The following is a 13,606-nucleotide window of genomic DNA, read 5'->3' as shown; positions in this document are numbered from 1 at the left end:
TGAATTCTACTTTCTATAGCATAAGCTGGATATGATGTTTTTTTTACTTGCATCCTGACCTGTTGCGTAAGGTTACCGCATCACATTCCTCCCCAGAAGTAGCTGCAGTGTCATTTGTGAATGCCATTATTCCTCTTTTGCACCTGTTTAAAGGCTTTGGCATGTCAAGTATGATATAAACAAGTTTATTGTTACGTGTAGCTGCTGTTGTCGTCTTAAGAGTCTTTCAATAAAAATGTGCGGGGTTTTAAAACAAATGTCTCTTGGGCCACTCTGAATTTTCTGGCCACCTTTTGCCAGTTCCATCAGTTCTGTGCCTGTTTCATTTCAAATGGCTTTTCTACTTAATCAGGAAGGTGAACAATCCACTGAGGGGGTTCCAGTTAAGAAGATTCTACTGAATCAAGTGTATATAAAATGCATAAACCATAATGGGAGACGGTAAATACTCGTAGGCAAAAGTGAATATTGAGTTAATTCAGGGTTGAATGAAGGGGCTCTTCTTTCTAAAAGCATTAATTGTATTGGCTTTCAAAAAAATCATTCGTCTGTAGGAAGTAGAGTAATTTTCCCTAGTGGGGTATATTCACTTTGCTCTGGTTAACTGTCTCCAATACAATCCAGGAATTCTGAAAGGTAATTGTTTACAGTTCCTTAAGTATCGTAGGATGAATTTCATCAAGCCTTGCCAACTTGAATACATCTAACTTATCCAAATATTCTTTAACCTGTTCTTTCCCTATTTTGGCTTGTGTTCCTTCCCCTTGTTAATATTAATTGTGTTAACTATATAGTCACCATTAACTGTTTTAATGAAGACTGAACCAAAATAGACATTAGACACCTCAGCCTTGTTGATGTATCAGTTATTAGTTCTCCTTCCACATTTTGCTCCTGCATTATTTAAAGAACCTCTTCTTATTTCCTTTTATATCCCTTGCTAGGTGTAACTCATATTGTGCCTTAGCAATTTGTGATTTTGTCCCAATGGGATTGTGCTTTTTTTTTGTATTACTCCTTAGCAATTTGTCTGTTTCCACTTTTTGTAGATTCCTTTTTGATTTTCAGATCATTAAAGAGCTCCTGATGGAGCCATATTGGCTGCTTACTATTCTTCCTATCTTTCCTTTGCATCAGGATAATTTTCAGTTGTGCCTTTGTCTTATTGAGGAAATGCCAAGTCTCCTGAACTTCTTTTCCCTTAGTCTTCCCATGGAACCTTACATACCAGTTCTGAGTTTGATAAAGACTGGCGTTTTTTTTAAGTCCATCGTCCTTCTTCTGTTGCTCACTCCTGCCTTTCCTTAGAATCACAAAATCTATCATTTCACGATCACTTTCACCCAAATTCCCTTCCACCTTCAGATTCACAACCAATTCCTCCCAGATAGTCAGAATGAAATCTAAAATAAGCTATTACCAGCAGGAGAGTGGGGTGGGAGGAGGTATTGTTTCATGGTCTCTGTGTATATAATGTCTTCTGCAGTTTCCACAGTATGCATCCGATGAAGTGAGCTGTAGCTCACGGAAGCTTATGCTCAAATACATTTGTTAGTCTCTAAGGTGCCGCAAGTACTCCTTTTCTTTTTGCGAATACAGACTAACACGGCTGTTACTCTGAAATCTAAAATAGCTGTCCCCCTGGTTACTTCCTTCACTTTCTGAAACAAAAAGTTATCCCTGGTACATTCCAAAACCTTCTTGGAAATGTTGTGTTTTGCTGCATTACTTTTCTAACAGATGTCTGCGTAGTTCATGTCTAACATTACTACCAGGTCTTGTGTTTTGGATATTTCTGTTATTTGTTCTAGAATTGCCTCATAGAATATCAGGGTTGGAAGGGACCTCAGGAGGTCATCTAGTCCAACCCCCTGCTCAAAGCAGGAACAATCCCCAACTAAATCATCCCAGACAGGGCTTTGTCAAGCCTGACCTTAAAAACTTCAAAGGAAGGAGATTCCACCACCTCCTTAGGTAACGCATTCCAGTTCTTCACCACCCTCCTAGTGAAAGTTTTTCCTAATATCCAACCTAAACCTCCCCCACTGCGACTTGAGACCATTACTCCTTGTTCTGTCATCTGGTACCACTGAGAACAGTCTAGATCCATCCTCTTTGGAACCCCCTTTCAGGTAGTTGAAAGTAGCAATCAAATCCACCCTCATTCTTCTCTTCCGCAGACTAAACAATCCCAGTTCCCTCAGCCTCTCCTCATAAGTCATGTGTTCCAGTCCCCTAATCATTTTTGTTGCCCTCCGCTGGACGCTTTCCAATTTTTCCACATCCTTCTTGTAGTGTGGGGCCCAAAACTGGTCACAGTACTCCAGATGAGGCCTCACCAATATTGAATAGAGGGGAATGATTACATCCTTCGATCTGCTGGCAAAGTCCCTACTTATACATCCCAAAATGTCATTGGCCTTCTTGGCAACAAGGGCACACTGTTGACTCGTATCCAGCTTCTCGTCCACTGTAACCCCTAGGTCCTTTTCTGCAGAACTGCTGCCTAGCCGTTTGGTCCCTAGTCTGTAGCAGTGCATGGGATTCTTCTGTCCTAAGTGCAGGACTCTGCACTTGTCCTTGTTGAACCTCATCAGATTTCTTTTGGCCCAATCCTTCAATTTGTCAAGGTCCCTCTGTAGCCTATCCCTCCCCTCCAGCGTATCTACCTCTCCTCCCAGTTTAGTGTCATCTGCAAACTTGCTGAGGGTGCAATCCACACCATCCTCCAGATCATTATTGAAGATATTGAACAAAACCAGCCCCAAGACTGACCCTTGGGACACTCCACTTGATACCGGCTGCCAACTGGACATGGAGCCATTGAGCACTGCCTGTTGAGCCCAACAACCTAGCCAGCTTGCTATCCACCTTATAGTCCATTCATCCAGCCCATCCTTCTTTAACTTGCTGGCAAGAATACTGTGGGAGACCGTGTCAAAAGCTTTGCTAAAGTCAAGGAATAACATGTCCACTGCTTTCCCCTCATCCACAGAGCCAGTTATCTTGTCATAGAAGGCAATTAGATTAGTCCGGCATGACTTGCCCTTGGTGAATCCATGCTGACTGTTCCTGATCGCTTTCCTCTCCTCTAAGTGCTTCAGAATTGATTAGTTGAGGACCTGCTCCATGATTTTTCCAGGGACTGAGGTGAGGTTGACTGGCCTGTAGTTCCCCATATCCTCCTTCTTCCCTTTTCTAAAGATGGGCACTACATTAGCCTTTTTCCAGTCGTCCGGGACCTCCCCCGATCACCATGAGTTTTCAAAGATAATGGCCAATGGCTCTGCAATCACATCCGCCAACTCCTTTAGCACTCTCGGATGCCGTGCATCCGACCCCATGGATTTGTGCTCGTCCAGCTTTTCTAAATAGTCCCGAACCACTTCTTTCTTCACAGAGGGCTGGTCACTTCTTCCCCATGCTGTGCTGCCCAGTGCAGTAGTCTGGGAGCTGACCTTGTTTGTGAAGACAGAGGCAAAAAAAGCATTGAGTACATTAGCTTTTTCCACATCCTCTGTCACTGGGTTGCCTCCCTCATTCAGTGAAGGAGCCCACACTTTCCTTGACTTTCCTCTTGTTGCTAACATACCTGAAGAAACCCTTCTTGTTACTCTTAACGTCTCTTGCTAGCTGCAATTCCAGGTGTGATTTGGCCATCCTGATTTCACTCCTGCATGCCCGAGCAATATTTTTATACTCTTATACTGGTCATTTGTCCAATCTTCCACTCCTTGTAAGCTTCTTTTTTTGTTTAAGATCAGCAAGGATTTCACTGTTAAGCCAAGCTGGTCGCCTGCCATATTTACTATTCCTTCTACACATCGGGATGGTTTGTTCCTGTAACCTTAATAAGGATTCTTTAAAATACAGCCAGCTCTCCTGGACTCCTTTTCCCCTCATGTTATTCTCCCAGGGGATCCTGCCTGTCAGTTCCCCGAGGTTGTCAAAGTCTGCTTTTCTGAAGTCCAGGGTCTGTATTCTGCTGCTCTCTTTTCTTCCCTGTGTCAGGATCCTGAACTCGACCATCTCATGGTCATTGCCTCCCAGGTTCCCATTCACTTTTGCTTCCCCTACTAATTCTTCCTGGTTTGTGAGCAGCAGGTCAAGAAGAGCTCTGCCCCTAGTTGGTTCCTCCAGCACTTGCACCAGGAAATTGTCCCCTACACGTTCCAAAAACTTCCTGGATTGTCTGTGCACCGCTGTATTGCTCTCCCAGCAGATATCAGGTTGATTGAAGTCTCCCATGAAAATCAGGGCCTGCGATCTAGTGACTTCCATTAGTTGCCAGAAGAAAGCCTCGTCCACCTCATCCCCCTGGTCTGGTGGTCTATAGCAGGCTCCCACCACGACATCACCCTTGTTGCTCACACTTCTAAACTTAATCCAGAGACTCTCAGGTTTTTTTGCAGTTTCATCCTTGAGCTCTGAGCAGTGATACTGATCTCTTACATACAGTGCAACTCCCCCACCTTTTCTGCCCTGCCTGTCCTTCCTGAACAGTTTATATCCATCCATGGCAGTACTCCAGTCATGTGAGTTATCCCACCAAGTCTCTGTTATTCCAATCACATCATAATTCCTTGACTGTGCCAGGATCTCCAGTTCTCCCTGCTTGTTTCCCAGGCTTCTTGCATTTGTGTATAGGCACTTGAGATAATTTGCTGATCGCCCCTCTTTCTCAGTATAAGGTGGGAGCCCTCCCCTCTCACGCTCTCCTGCTCGTGCTTTCTCCTGGTATCCCACATCCCCACTTACCTCCTTCCCCCGGGGCTTTGGTCTCCTTCCCCCGGTGAACCTAGTTTAAAGCCCTCCTCACTAGGTTAGCCAGCCTGCTTGCGAAGATGCTCTTCCCTCTCTTCATTAGGTGGAGCCCATCTCTGCCTTCCACTCCTCCTTCTTGGAACACCATCCCATGGTCAAAGAATCCAAAGCCTTTTCTCCGACACCACCTGCGTAGCCATTCGTTGACTTCCACGATTCGACGGTCTCTACCCAGGCCTTTTCCTTCCATGGGGAGGATGGACGAGAACACCACTTGCACCTCAAACTCCTTTATCCTTCTTCCCAGAGCCATGTAGTCTGCAGTGATCTGCTCAAGGTCATTCTTGGCAGTATCATTGGTGCCCACATGGAGAAGCAGGAAGGGGTAGCGATCCGAGGGCTTGATGAGTCTTGGCAGTCTCTCCGTCACATCGTGAATCCTAGCTCCTGGCAAGCAGCAGACTTCTCGGTTTTCCCAGTCGGGGTGACAGATAGATGACTCAGTCCCCCTGAGGAGAGAGTCCCCGACCACCACCACCCGCCTCCTTCTCTTGGGAGCAGTGGTCGTGGAACTCCCAACCCTAGGACAGTGCATCTCATGCCTTCCCATCGGCAAAGTCTGCTTCCGTTCCCTTCCCTCAGATGTATCATCTAGTCCACTCTCCGCATTAGTTCCTGTAGAGAGAACATGAAAACGGTTGCTTACCTGTATCTGTGTTGCTGGTACATGGGCGCTCCCCTTTCTTCTTCTGGAGGTCACATGCTGCCAAATTTCTTCACCATCCTCCTGTCCCCGCTGCGCAGCCTGCTCTGAATCTTCAGAACATTGTGTCCGTAGAAGCATATCCTGATGTCTGTCCAGGAAATCTTCAGTTTCTCTTATGTAACGCAGGGTCGATATTTGTTTCTCCACACCTTGAACTTTCTCTTCCAATATGGAGACCAGCTCACACTTTGTACAGACAAAGTCGCTTCTGTCCTGTGGAGGAAAGACCAACATGGCACATCCAGTGCAGGTCACAACAGCTGAATGCTCCCCATCCATATTACCTTCCTTCTACGAGCTTCCTGAGGAGCTGTATTAACTACTTAGAGAAGCCTGCAAGATGTAAGCTTCAGTGGGCTCTCCCCAGGCGAACTCCCAGACAAACTCCCTCTGTTAGCCTCTCTGCTCTTCGCAGCTCAGCTGGTTTGCAGCTGACTGGCTTTTTATAACAGTCAGGCCCACTCAAGGCTCACCTGGAACAAAGCACTTCCAATTCACACTTTTCAAACAATCAAGCAAGCACATGGTCAAACTGTCCCCGCAACAGACACTCAAGTGTCTTTGAGTGTCTGCCTCATCCACCTCTTCCTCTTCCTGATTTGGTGGTCTATAGTAAACCCTATTTTTTACCACTTTTATTGTTTTTGAATGATAGATAGTTGCATCATTGCTAACTAGCAACCTTAACTGTTTGTTGCATTTTAAAGCAGCTTTCCGTTTTTGTGGAGAGGACTAGTTCTTTGACTACTTTCATTTTTTCTTTGGTGCAGACATAACTTATAAAAATAAAAACGACACAGGAGGGACAGATTCCTAAATAGGAATGAGTTGTGCTAGCCAAGCTAATAAAGGCAGCTGCAGTGTCGTACCTCATTCAGTGCACACCAGACAAGATATACACATTTCCTGGAGAACTACATTAACTATGTACATAGCTACTTAGCACCTCTGGGAAATCAAGCTTCAGGTGGCTTGCCTATAGCCAGAGGTGGAATCTGTATCCAAACCAGGACTGGAATTCAGGAGTCTTGCCTCCCTAGCCTGTGCTTAGATCTCAAGGCCACATGGGGAAGGGATAGCTCAATGGTTTGAGCATTGGCCTGCTAAACCCAGGGTTGTGAGTTCAATCCTTGAGGGTGCCATTTAGGGATCTGGGGCAAAAATTGGGGATTGGTCCTGCTTTGAGCAGGGGGTTGGACTAGATGACCTCCTGAGGTCCCTTCCAACCCTGATATTCTATGATTCTATGATTTATCTCTCCAACTTCATTGGGCCTGAAAACTTTTGCCTAAGCGGTTACCCGCTCAACTTGCCTGCATCTTTCTAATGCTTCTCATAGTTTGAATAAGCCTTGTCCTTTAAACCAGGAACATGGAGAACGGATGCAGTGTTCAGTGAGGAAAGCCTGGTGAAACTCCCACGCGACATCCCTTTGCTGTGTGCTGCCACCTTGAGCGTCAACCCCTGCACAGCGTATCGGATGCTGGCTGATTTCGAGACCTTGGTGCCAGGTACATCTCTTAACCTATGCTGTGTAATCCTCCTAACACGTGGCTGATTTTTACACTCCAGTGGAACATCCCATCCTCGGATATTGACCCTAAACAAGTTAACAGAATTTATAAATTTCTTCTAATTAACAGTTTATCCATGTGCATAAATAAAATTCTGCCTTCTTCTGTATGGAAAGTACTAATATTGAGTAGTTATAGTCCTATCTCCCAAACCCATACTCTGGGATTTATCCCCAGCTCTGCCATGGACTGCATGGGCTCAGGCAAGCCTCTGCACGTGTTTTCTTACCTGATGGTTCAGAGTTATTTATTATTTATGTTGCGATAGCACCTGGGAGCCCCAGTCAGGGACAGGTCAGCATTTTGCTACGTGCTGCCCAAACACAGCTGAAGCTATGGTCCCTGTCATACTCGCTATCCTAGAGCACCTCCTCCCAGTGAGATCCAGCATTGCAGCCCCTCTGCCTCACCCGCCTTCTCCGGACGTCGGTGGTCTGCGGGTGACTTGGCCCTCTGGCCAGGGGACACTGAGTCCCACCCTGTCAGGGTAACAGCGTCCATACTCGAAGGAATGGAAACTCTTCCACCCTTCCTGGGCTCAGTCCTCCGCAGATCTTCACCGCCTCGCAGGCTCTGCATCTTCCTCACTTTATTACAGAGCACTTCCTCAGGGTTTAGTCTCCAGTGGCATGGCTGATCTTGAGCTACTGACCCTTGGGACTGCATCCTTGGAGTCTCCTAACCAGCGTCCCTCTTCTTTCAGGGCATATGCTCCTTCCTGCACATCTCTCGATGGTTCCTTTTCCAGAGAGAGGAAATGCCCAACTACCTGTTTCCTGAGTCCTTCCCCCTGTTGCCCTGCAGTCCTTTCTTTCTAGGAACCATGCAGCCTGCTTCTCCCCAGCTGGGTCTAATCCTTCATTACCTGTCTCTCCTCCAGGTGCCATAGAATGGGCTAACTAGGCTCTCTGGTTCCCCTTATGCCTATCACTGCCAGCTTGGAGTTTTAGATACCCTCATCACAGCCTCTGCCCAAGGAGCTTGCCCTCTGAGGCTAAATGAGTGTTTGTGAAGTACTTGAATGAATGAATGACTTGATATGAGGGCCAAAGTTTATGATCAGTATCTTGTGCCTTCAAGGTTCTAGGTCAGATGCAAGTCCTTCTTGCCAGCCTAGAGGAAATAAGCAGCAAGTTATAATAGGTTCCTGGGAATAAATCAGAGCCAATCCAAGCAAGTCTTAGTAAAGGTGAATGAAATTCTCAGATGAATGTATCATGAAAGAATTAAGCCTTTCAGTTGTAGTTCATTAGTTTAAATGTGGTCCTAGTGGCTGAAAGGTTGTTCCCATCCGAGGGCCTGTATGAAATAAGTTGGTGAGTCTTAGTTCAGCTCTTGGAAACATCTCTGAATCAAAACCCAACGCCTCTATTGAGCTGAGCTAGCACTGGGCAGTCTCGGGGATAAGCCATGCTGATGGGACAGTGTCAGGGAAGATTGCCTTGCAGGAGGCTGTGCTGTACCTATTCTTGACTGTATTCTCAGCCCTGAAGACTGAAGGTCTCCGCACCTTTCTCCAGCACTAAATTTGCTTCAAGCCAGAGCTGATTTGGGTTTCTTTATTTCACTGCAGGTGATTCCATCATCCAGAACGCAGCCAACAGTGGCGTGGGACAGGCTGTTATTCAGATTGCAGCAGCTTTAGGCATCAAAACAATCAATGTGATCCGAGATAGGTGCGTATACAGTGGGCCCTGGTTTTTAGAGACTCTGAATAACTGGATCATTTGTTAAAATTGTCCTGATCAAACAACTTTTTTGCTTTAGGTTCCCCTTCCTTTCACCCCGCATTCTGCTCTATATGTCTGAGTTAGATTCTCAGTGGGAGGGGAGGGGATTGTTTCTTGGAAACAAGGGAGATGGGCATAAAGGTTGGGCTGTGGCCGGTTGAGAGTAGCTGCATTTAGATGTTTGCCTGTCAGTCTGTCTCGAATTTTTCACTTTAACTGCTCTGATATGAATCTATAAGAGGAAACCCCTGCTGCTGGAATTACGCCATAGAAAGAGGTAGGGTGAAGGCAGGTTAAAGGTTAACAGGATCACCGTCTCAGCTTTTGTCTCCAGTCTGCAAATAATCCTAAATAGGCCGAGAACTTGTGCTGTAAAACAGGGCGATACCTCATGTTGATAGGCTACTTTCAGGTCTGAGTGGGCAATAGAGGGTGTTTGTTCAGGTAGCTGAATCCAGCAATAGAGTTCTTCACAACAGGGCTTCCCTTTCTGCTCTGAATGAGGCTGCCCAGTCAGCGATTAGCGAATGTATTCAATGTCTCCACTCCGAAGATGAGTGTTAAAATTCCTGTTGGGAGAGGGAGTGACTAGCCCTTGACAGGAAGGGGAGGGATAGCTCAGTGGTTTGAGCATTGGCCTGCTAAACCCAGGGTTGTGAGTTCAATCCTTGAGAGGGCCATTTAGGGAACTGGGGCAAAATAAATAAAAATGGGGATTGGCCCTGCTTTGAGCAGGGGGTTGGACTAGATGACCTACTGAGGTCCCTTCCAACCCTGATCTTCTATGATTCTATGACACTAGCTAGTCCTGAGGGATTTTCAACTCCAAGGTTGGCCAGTTCCAAGGGCTAGGTTGGGGGAACCTCTAGTGGATCTGGATGTGGGATAAGGAGAGACTAGATGCAGAGGGAAGAGGGACCTAGTGGCTCCTCGGAGAAGCTAGTTCTACCTACTCCCACTTTGTGGCCTGCTCAGGAGCCTTGTCCTTTCTTACAGTGCTGCTGGTCCCATCCCTTTCTCTTGCCTGGAAGTAGGAAAGTGGGGTGGGGTTTGGTTTGGTGGCGCAGCATCAGCTGGTGGTGGTAAAATAGGCACTGAGCTGGGAAGCAGCGACCTGCTCTGTGATTGGTAATTGGCTCTTATTCTGAGCAGACAAGAAGCCCCATTTGGAGCTTGTGGGTGAGTGTTCAGGGGCCAGCAGATCTTATGCAGGAACAGCTGGAGCTGGCATCCGAGTTCAGGGTAGGAAGCTTTGCAGAAGAAAGCGTTTAGGAGAAGCCAGGTACCCATGTGTGGGAAGCAGAAGAGGCAGCATGAAAGAAGGTACAGATCAGAGGGGGGAGGAGGAGGAGACACCAGAAGCAGTTCTCAGGAAGGCGGCTGGAGGGTAGACAGTGAAGGCTGGGATGAGGGCAGAGAGGGAGGTTGTATGGCACCATGTAGAGTCTTGAAGGTGAGGCTGAGAGGTTCATAGCTGATACAGAAGGTGAGGAAGCCAGTGGAGGAAACTAGGGGACAGAGGCAGGAGTGGCGTGGTCAGTTAATAACAGGATGAGGGAAGGAGGAGATAAATCCCCCCCGCCAAAGAGGCTCGCTTTTGGAAGGGAACATCTTCCCCAAAGTTTGGGCTGAGCCCAGTTTGCTCATCCTGGGTCACAAGTTACAGATCAGAGCCCATAGAAACTGACTGACTTGGTCAAAGGGCCCTGCAGAGGTCTGTCCATCTTGGCTTGGGAAACATGCCAGTTATTTCTGTGAATCTCTTTTTTGTCCTTCCTCCCCAGACCCAATCTCCAAGAGGTGGTAGACAGACTGACATCCCTTGGTGCGGACCATGTCATCACAGAAGAGATGCTGAGAAAGCCAGAGATGAAAGACTTATTTAAGGTACTGTAATGCTGAGCTCTCCAGAAAGAAGAATCCTAGTACGGAGGCAGGAAGCTAATTCTCAGGATCCGAAGACAATACAGGAACCTCTGTATAGCCATATTGGAGCAGACCATGGTCTGTCTCATGTAGTGGCCAAAACTAGATGCTGCAGGGAAAGGTGCAAGAATCCTATTATGGAGAACTATGGAGTAAACTTCCCTAGCAGAAGCTCTTTCCTAACCCCTGGGCAGATGAACAGTTGTTTTAGGTCCAAATTCTCAAAGGTATTTGGGCACCTAACTTCCATTGAAATCAATGGAAGCTAAGGGAATAAATATCTTTTGAGGATCAGGGCCTTATTCCCTAAATCCCGAGTTTATATTCTTACTTTATCTTCTTATGTAAGTGGGTGTTCTCATTAATCAATATAAATGTCAATTAAACCTGCTAAGCTTTTGGCCTCAATAATATTCTATGGCAGTGAGTTCCATAGGTGTAAAATAATAAACGGTTTCCTTTTATCATGTTTAAAGTTGCCTTTTAGTTTGATTCCATGTCCCCTTGCTCTTCTATTCTGAGGATAAATTGGAGTGTCTGACAACATCTACACCTGTTGCTGTTTTATGTCCTCTCCTGTCTCTCTCATTTATTTCTTCTGTAAACTGAACAGTGCCGCGCCGCAGCCTCTCTTCAGACAGAAGTCTCTGTACCTCAGATTACTTTCATTGTCCATGTTTGGGCCGCTTCTGTTTCCGCTATAACGGGGAATTGAGGTGACCAGAGTGGAAATGCAGTGGTGAAGATGATGCAGTAGCCACAGGGGAAATCCCGCACTGACAGAGAGTTGGACTAGCTGAGACTATGTAGATGGCTGATGTCTAGAAACCGTGCTCTGATATACACCACCGTTTAACATGCAGACAGAAGAGTTAGTAGGGGCTGGCCTTCATTCTCCCAGGGAATTGTTTCCATTGGACTCCTCTCTGTGATTCTGGAGGCTGCCCCAGCAGCGTTGGGCAGGTTTTCATTTCTGCTGCGGTGCCCAGATGGTAAATTTGGCTTTGGGTACATATCTGGACCTGCCCTTGGTTTGAGCAAACTCTGGGGCTAAAACACGTGAACCTGCCTCCCTCAGCAGACAGAGTCCTGACCCCAAGAGAAGGTAACCTTGGAATTCAAAATAGGACTACTCCGTGTTTCTTGCTGGACAGAAATCTGGCTTGGCGGGCAAGAGTTAAATCTGCCTTTTTTGTCTATAAAACGCTGACTCTTCCAGAAAGTCCCCAAACCCCGGTTAGCGCTGAATTGCGTCGGAGGGAAAAGTACTACTGAGATGCTGCGCCACATACAGTAAGTTCAGCTTTTTTCCTCCTTTGACTTGTGTTTAGCACTCAGAGATGTGCATGTTCAAAGAACTGGTTTGTCCAGATTGGGGATAGCGGTCAGGACCAGTTGAATAAGTGGATATAAACTAGCCATCAACAAGTTTAGGCTCAATATTAGGTGAAGATTTCTAACCATTGGAGGGGTGAAGTTCTGGAACAGCCTTCCCAGGAAGCAGTGGGGGCAAAAACCTAACTGGCTTCAAGACTGAGCTTGATAAGTTTATGGAGGGGATAAGTATGATGGGACTCCCTACAATGGCATGTGGCCCATAGGCGACTACCAGTAGCAAAACCCCCAAATGGCCAGACGGGACGCTAGATGCGGAGAGCTCAGAGTTACTACAATTATTTCCCAGGTATCTGCCTGGTGGGTCTTGCCCACATGCTCAGGGTCTAACTGATCACCACATTTGGGGTCAGAAGGAATTTTCCCCCAGGTCAGATTTGCAAAGAACCTGGGGGTTTTTCACCTTCCTTTGCAGATGGAGCACAGGGTCACTTGCACATTTAAAGAAGTGTAAATGGTGGGTTATTTATAACTTGAAGTGTTTAAACAATGATCTGAGGACTTCAGTAACTCAGCCAGGGGTTAGAGGTCTATTTCAGGAGTGAGTCGGTGAGGTTTTGTGGCCTGCATTGTGCAGGAGCGCAGATTAAATTATCACAGTGGCCCCTTCTGACCTTACAGTCTATGACTAGAATTATCTTACATGGGTCACTTGTTAAAAATGCAGGCGGGGGAGGTTTCTCGGAAGATGCGGTAACTGAAATCTAAGACCTTACAGCAACTCTAGTGAGGTTTCCTCTCAAATGACACACAGTAATAGACTTTTAAAGACTAGTAAGAGTGGAAGGTCACATCCAGCTATGAAGTCAGAATCCCTATAGTATCTTGCTCATTGTCTTGGTGGGCTGTTGCAGTGGGAGGGGTCCATTAACTCTAGGTGATTATTTCAGCTAATGGCTCTTGTGAGAAGGAGGGGAAGCTAGAAAGCAGGTTGAGCAAGTAACAAAGTAGCTGGTCAACAAAGTAATTGAAAGAGCCGCCTGTGTAAGGGTGTCAGTATCTGCAGGGGTTCGGAATTGGAGGAGGAGAGCAGATCGGGTTGAAGACCCTTATTAGGAGAGATCATTAATTGTCTGACACCTGACTCTCCATACAGACAGAAAGGGACCATGGTTACATATGGCGGGATGGCAAAACAGCCTGTGACTGTCCCTGTGGTAAGTAACAGATGCTTGTGACATGTTCTCTGTATTCACATCACATAGCCCTTACTCCACAGCACTGAAATTTTCCATCCATAACATCCACTGCAAGCAACTGGCTGCCCCACGGGGTTGGCTTCACCACATCTATATATTGTCCCCTAACTCCCTATAGCTCCTCAGTTCCCACGCAGCAGCATCGCTACTATTAGAAGCGACTGGATGAAGTGTGCACTTGACTTCCAACACTACCTCCTTGTGCCATTTGAGCACCAGAACCAATGCCCCATGGTCTCTAACTGGTTGAGA

The 13,606-nt window shown here is 46.5% G+C and overlaps 1 protein-coding gene across 3 annotated transcripts in view; it reads left to right on the top strand.

Moving 5' to 3' along the window:
* Window positions 1-13,606, top strand: part of MECR (mitochondrial trans-2-enoyl-CoA reductase) — a 32,835-nt gene that overhangs the window by 15,965 nt on the left and 3,264 nt on the right. For all 3 annotated transcript variants that reach the window (XM_073317444.2, XM_073317445.2, XM_073317446.2), the window contains 5 exons: window positions 6,898-7,041; window positions 8,678-8,780; window positions 10,619-10,721; window positions 11,980-12,053; window positions 13,252-13,312. In XM_073317444.2, the coding sequence (XP_073173545.2) occupies window positions 6,898-7,041; window positions 8,678-8,780; window positions 10,619-10,721; window positions 11,980-12,053; window positions 13,252-13,312 (485 nt within the window). The remainder of the gene's footprint in view (window positions 1-6,897; window positions 7,042-8,677; window positions 8,781-10,618; window positions 10,722-11,979; window positions 12,054-13,251; window positions 13,313-13,606) is intronic.

The sequence above is a fragment of the Lepidochelys kempii genome, chromosome 19, assembly GCF_965140285.1.
Source record: "Lepidochelys kempii isolate rLepKem1 chromosome 19, rLepKem1.hap1, whole genome shotgun sequence".
NCBI lineage: Eukaryota > Metazoa > Chordata > Testudines > Cheloniidae > Lepidochelys > Lepidochelys kempii.
The sequence above is the reverse complement of the archived record's forward strand: the minus strand, read 5'-3'. Positions and strand labels throughout refer to the sequence as shown.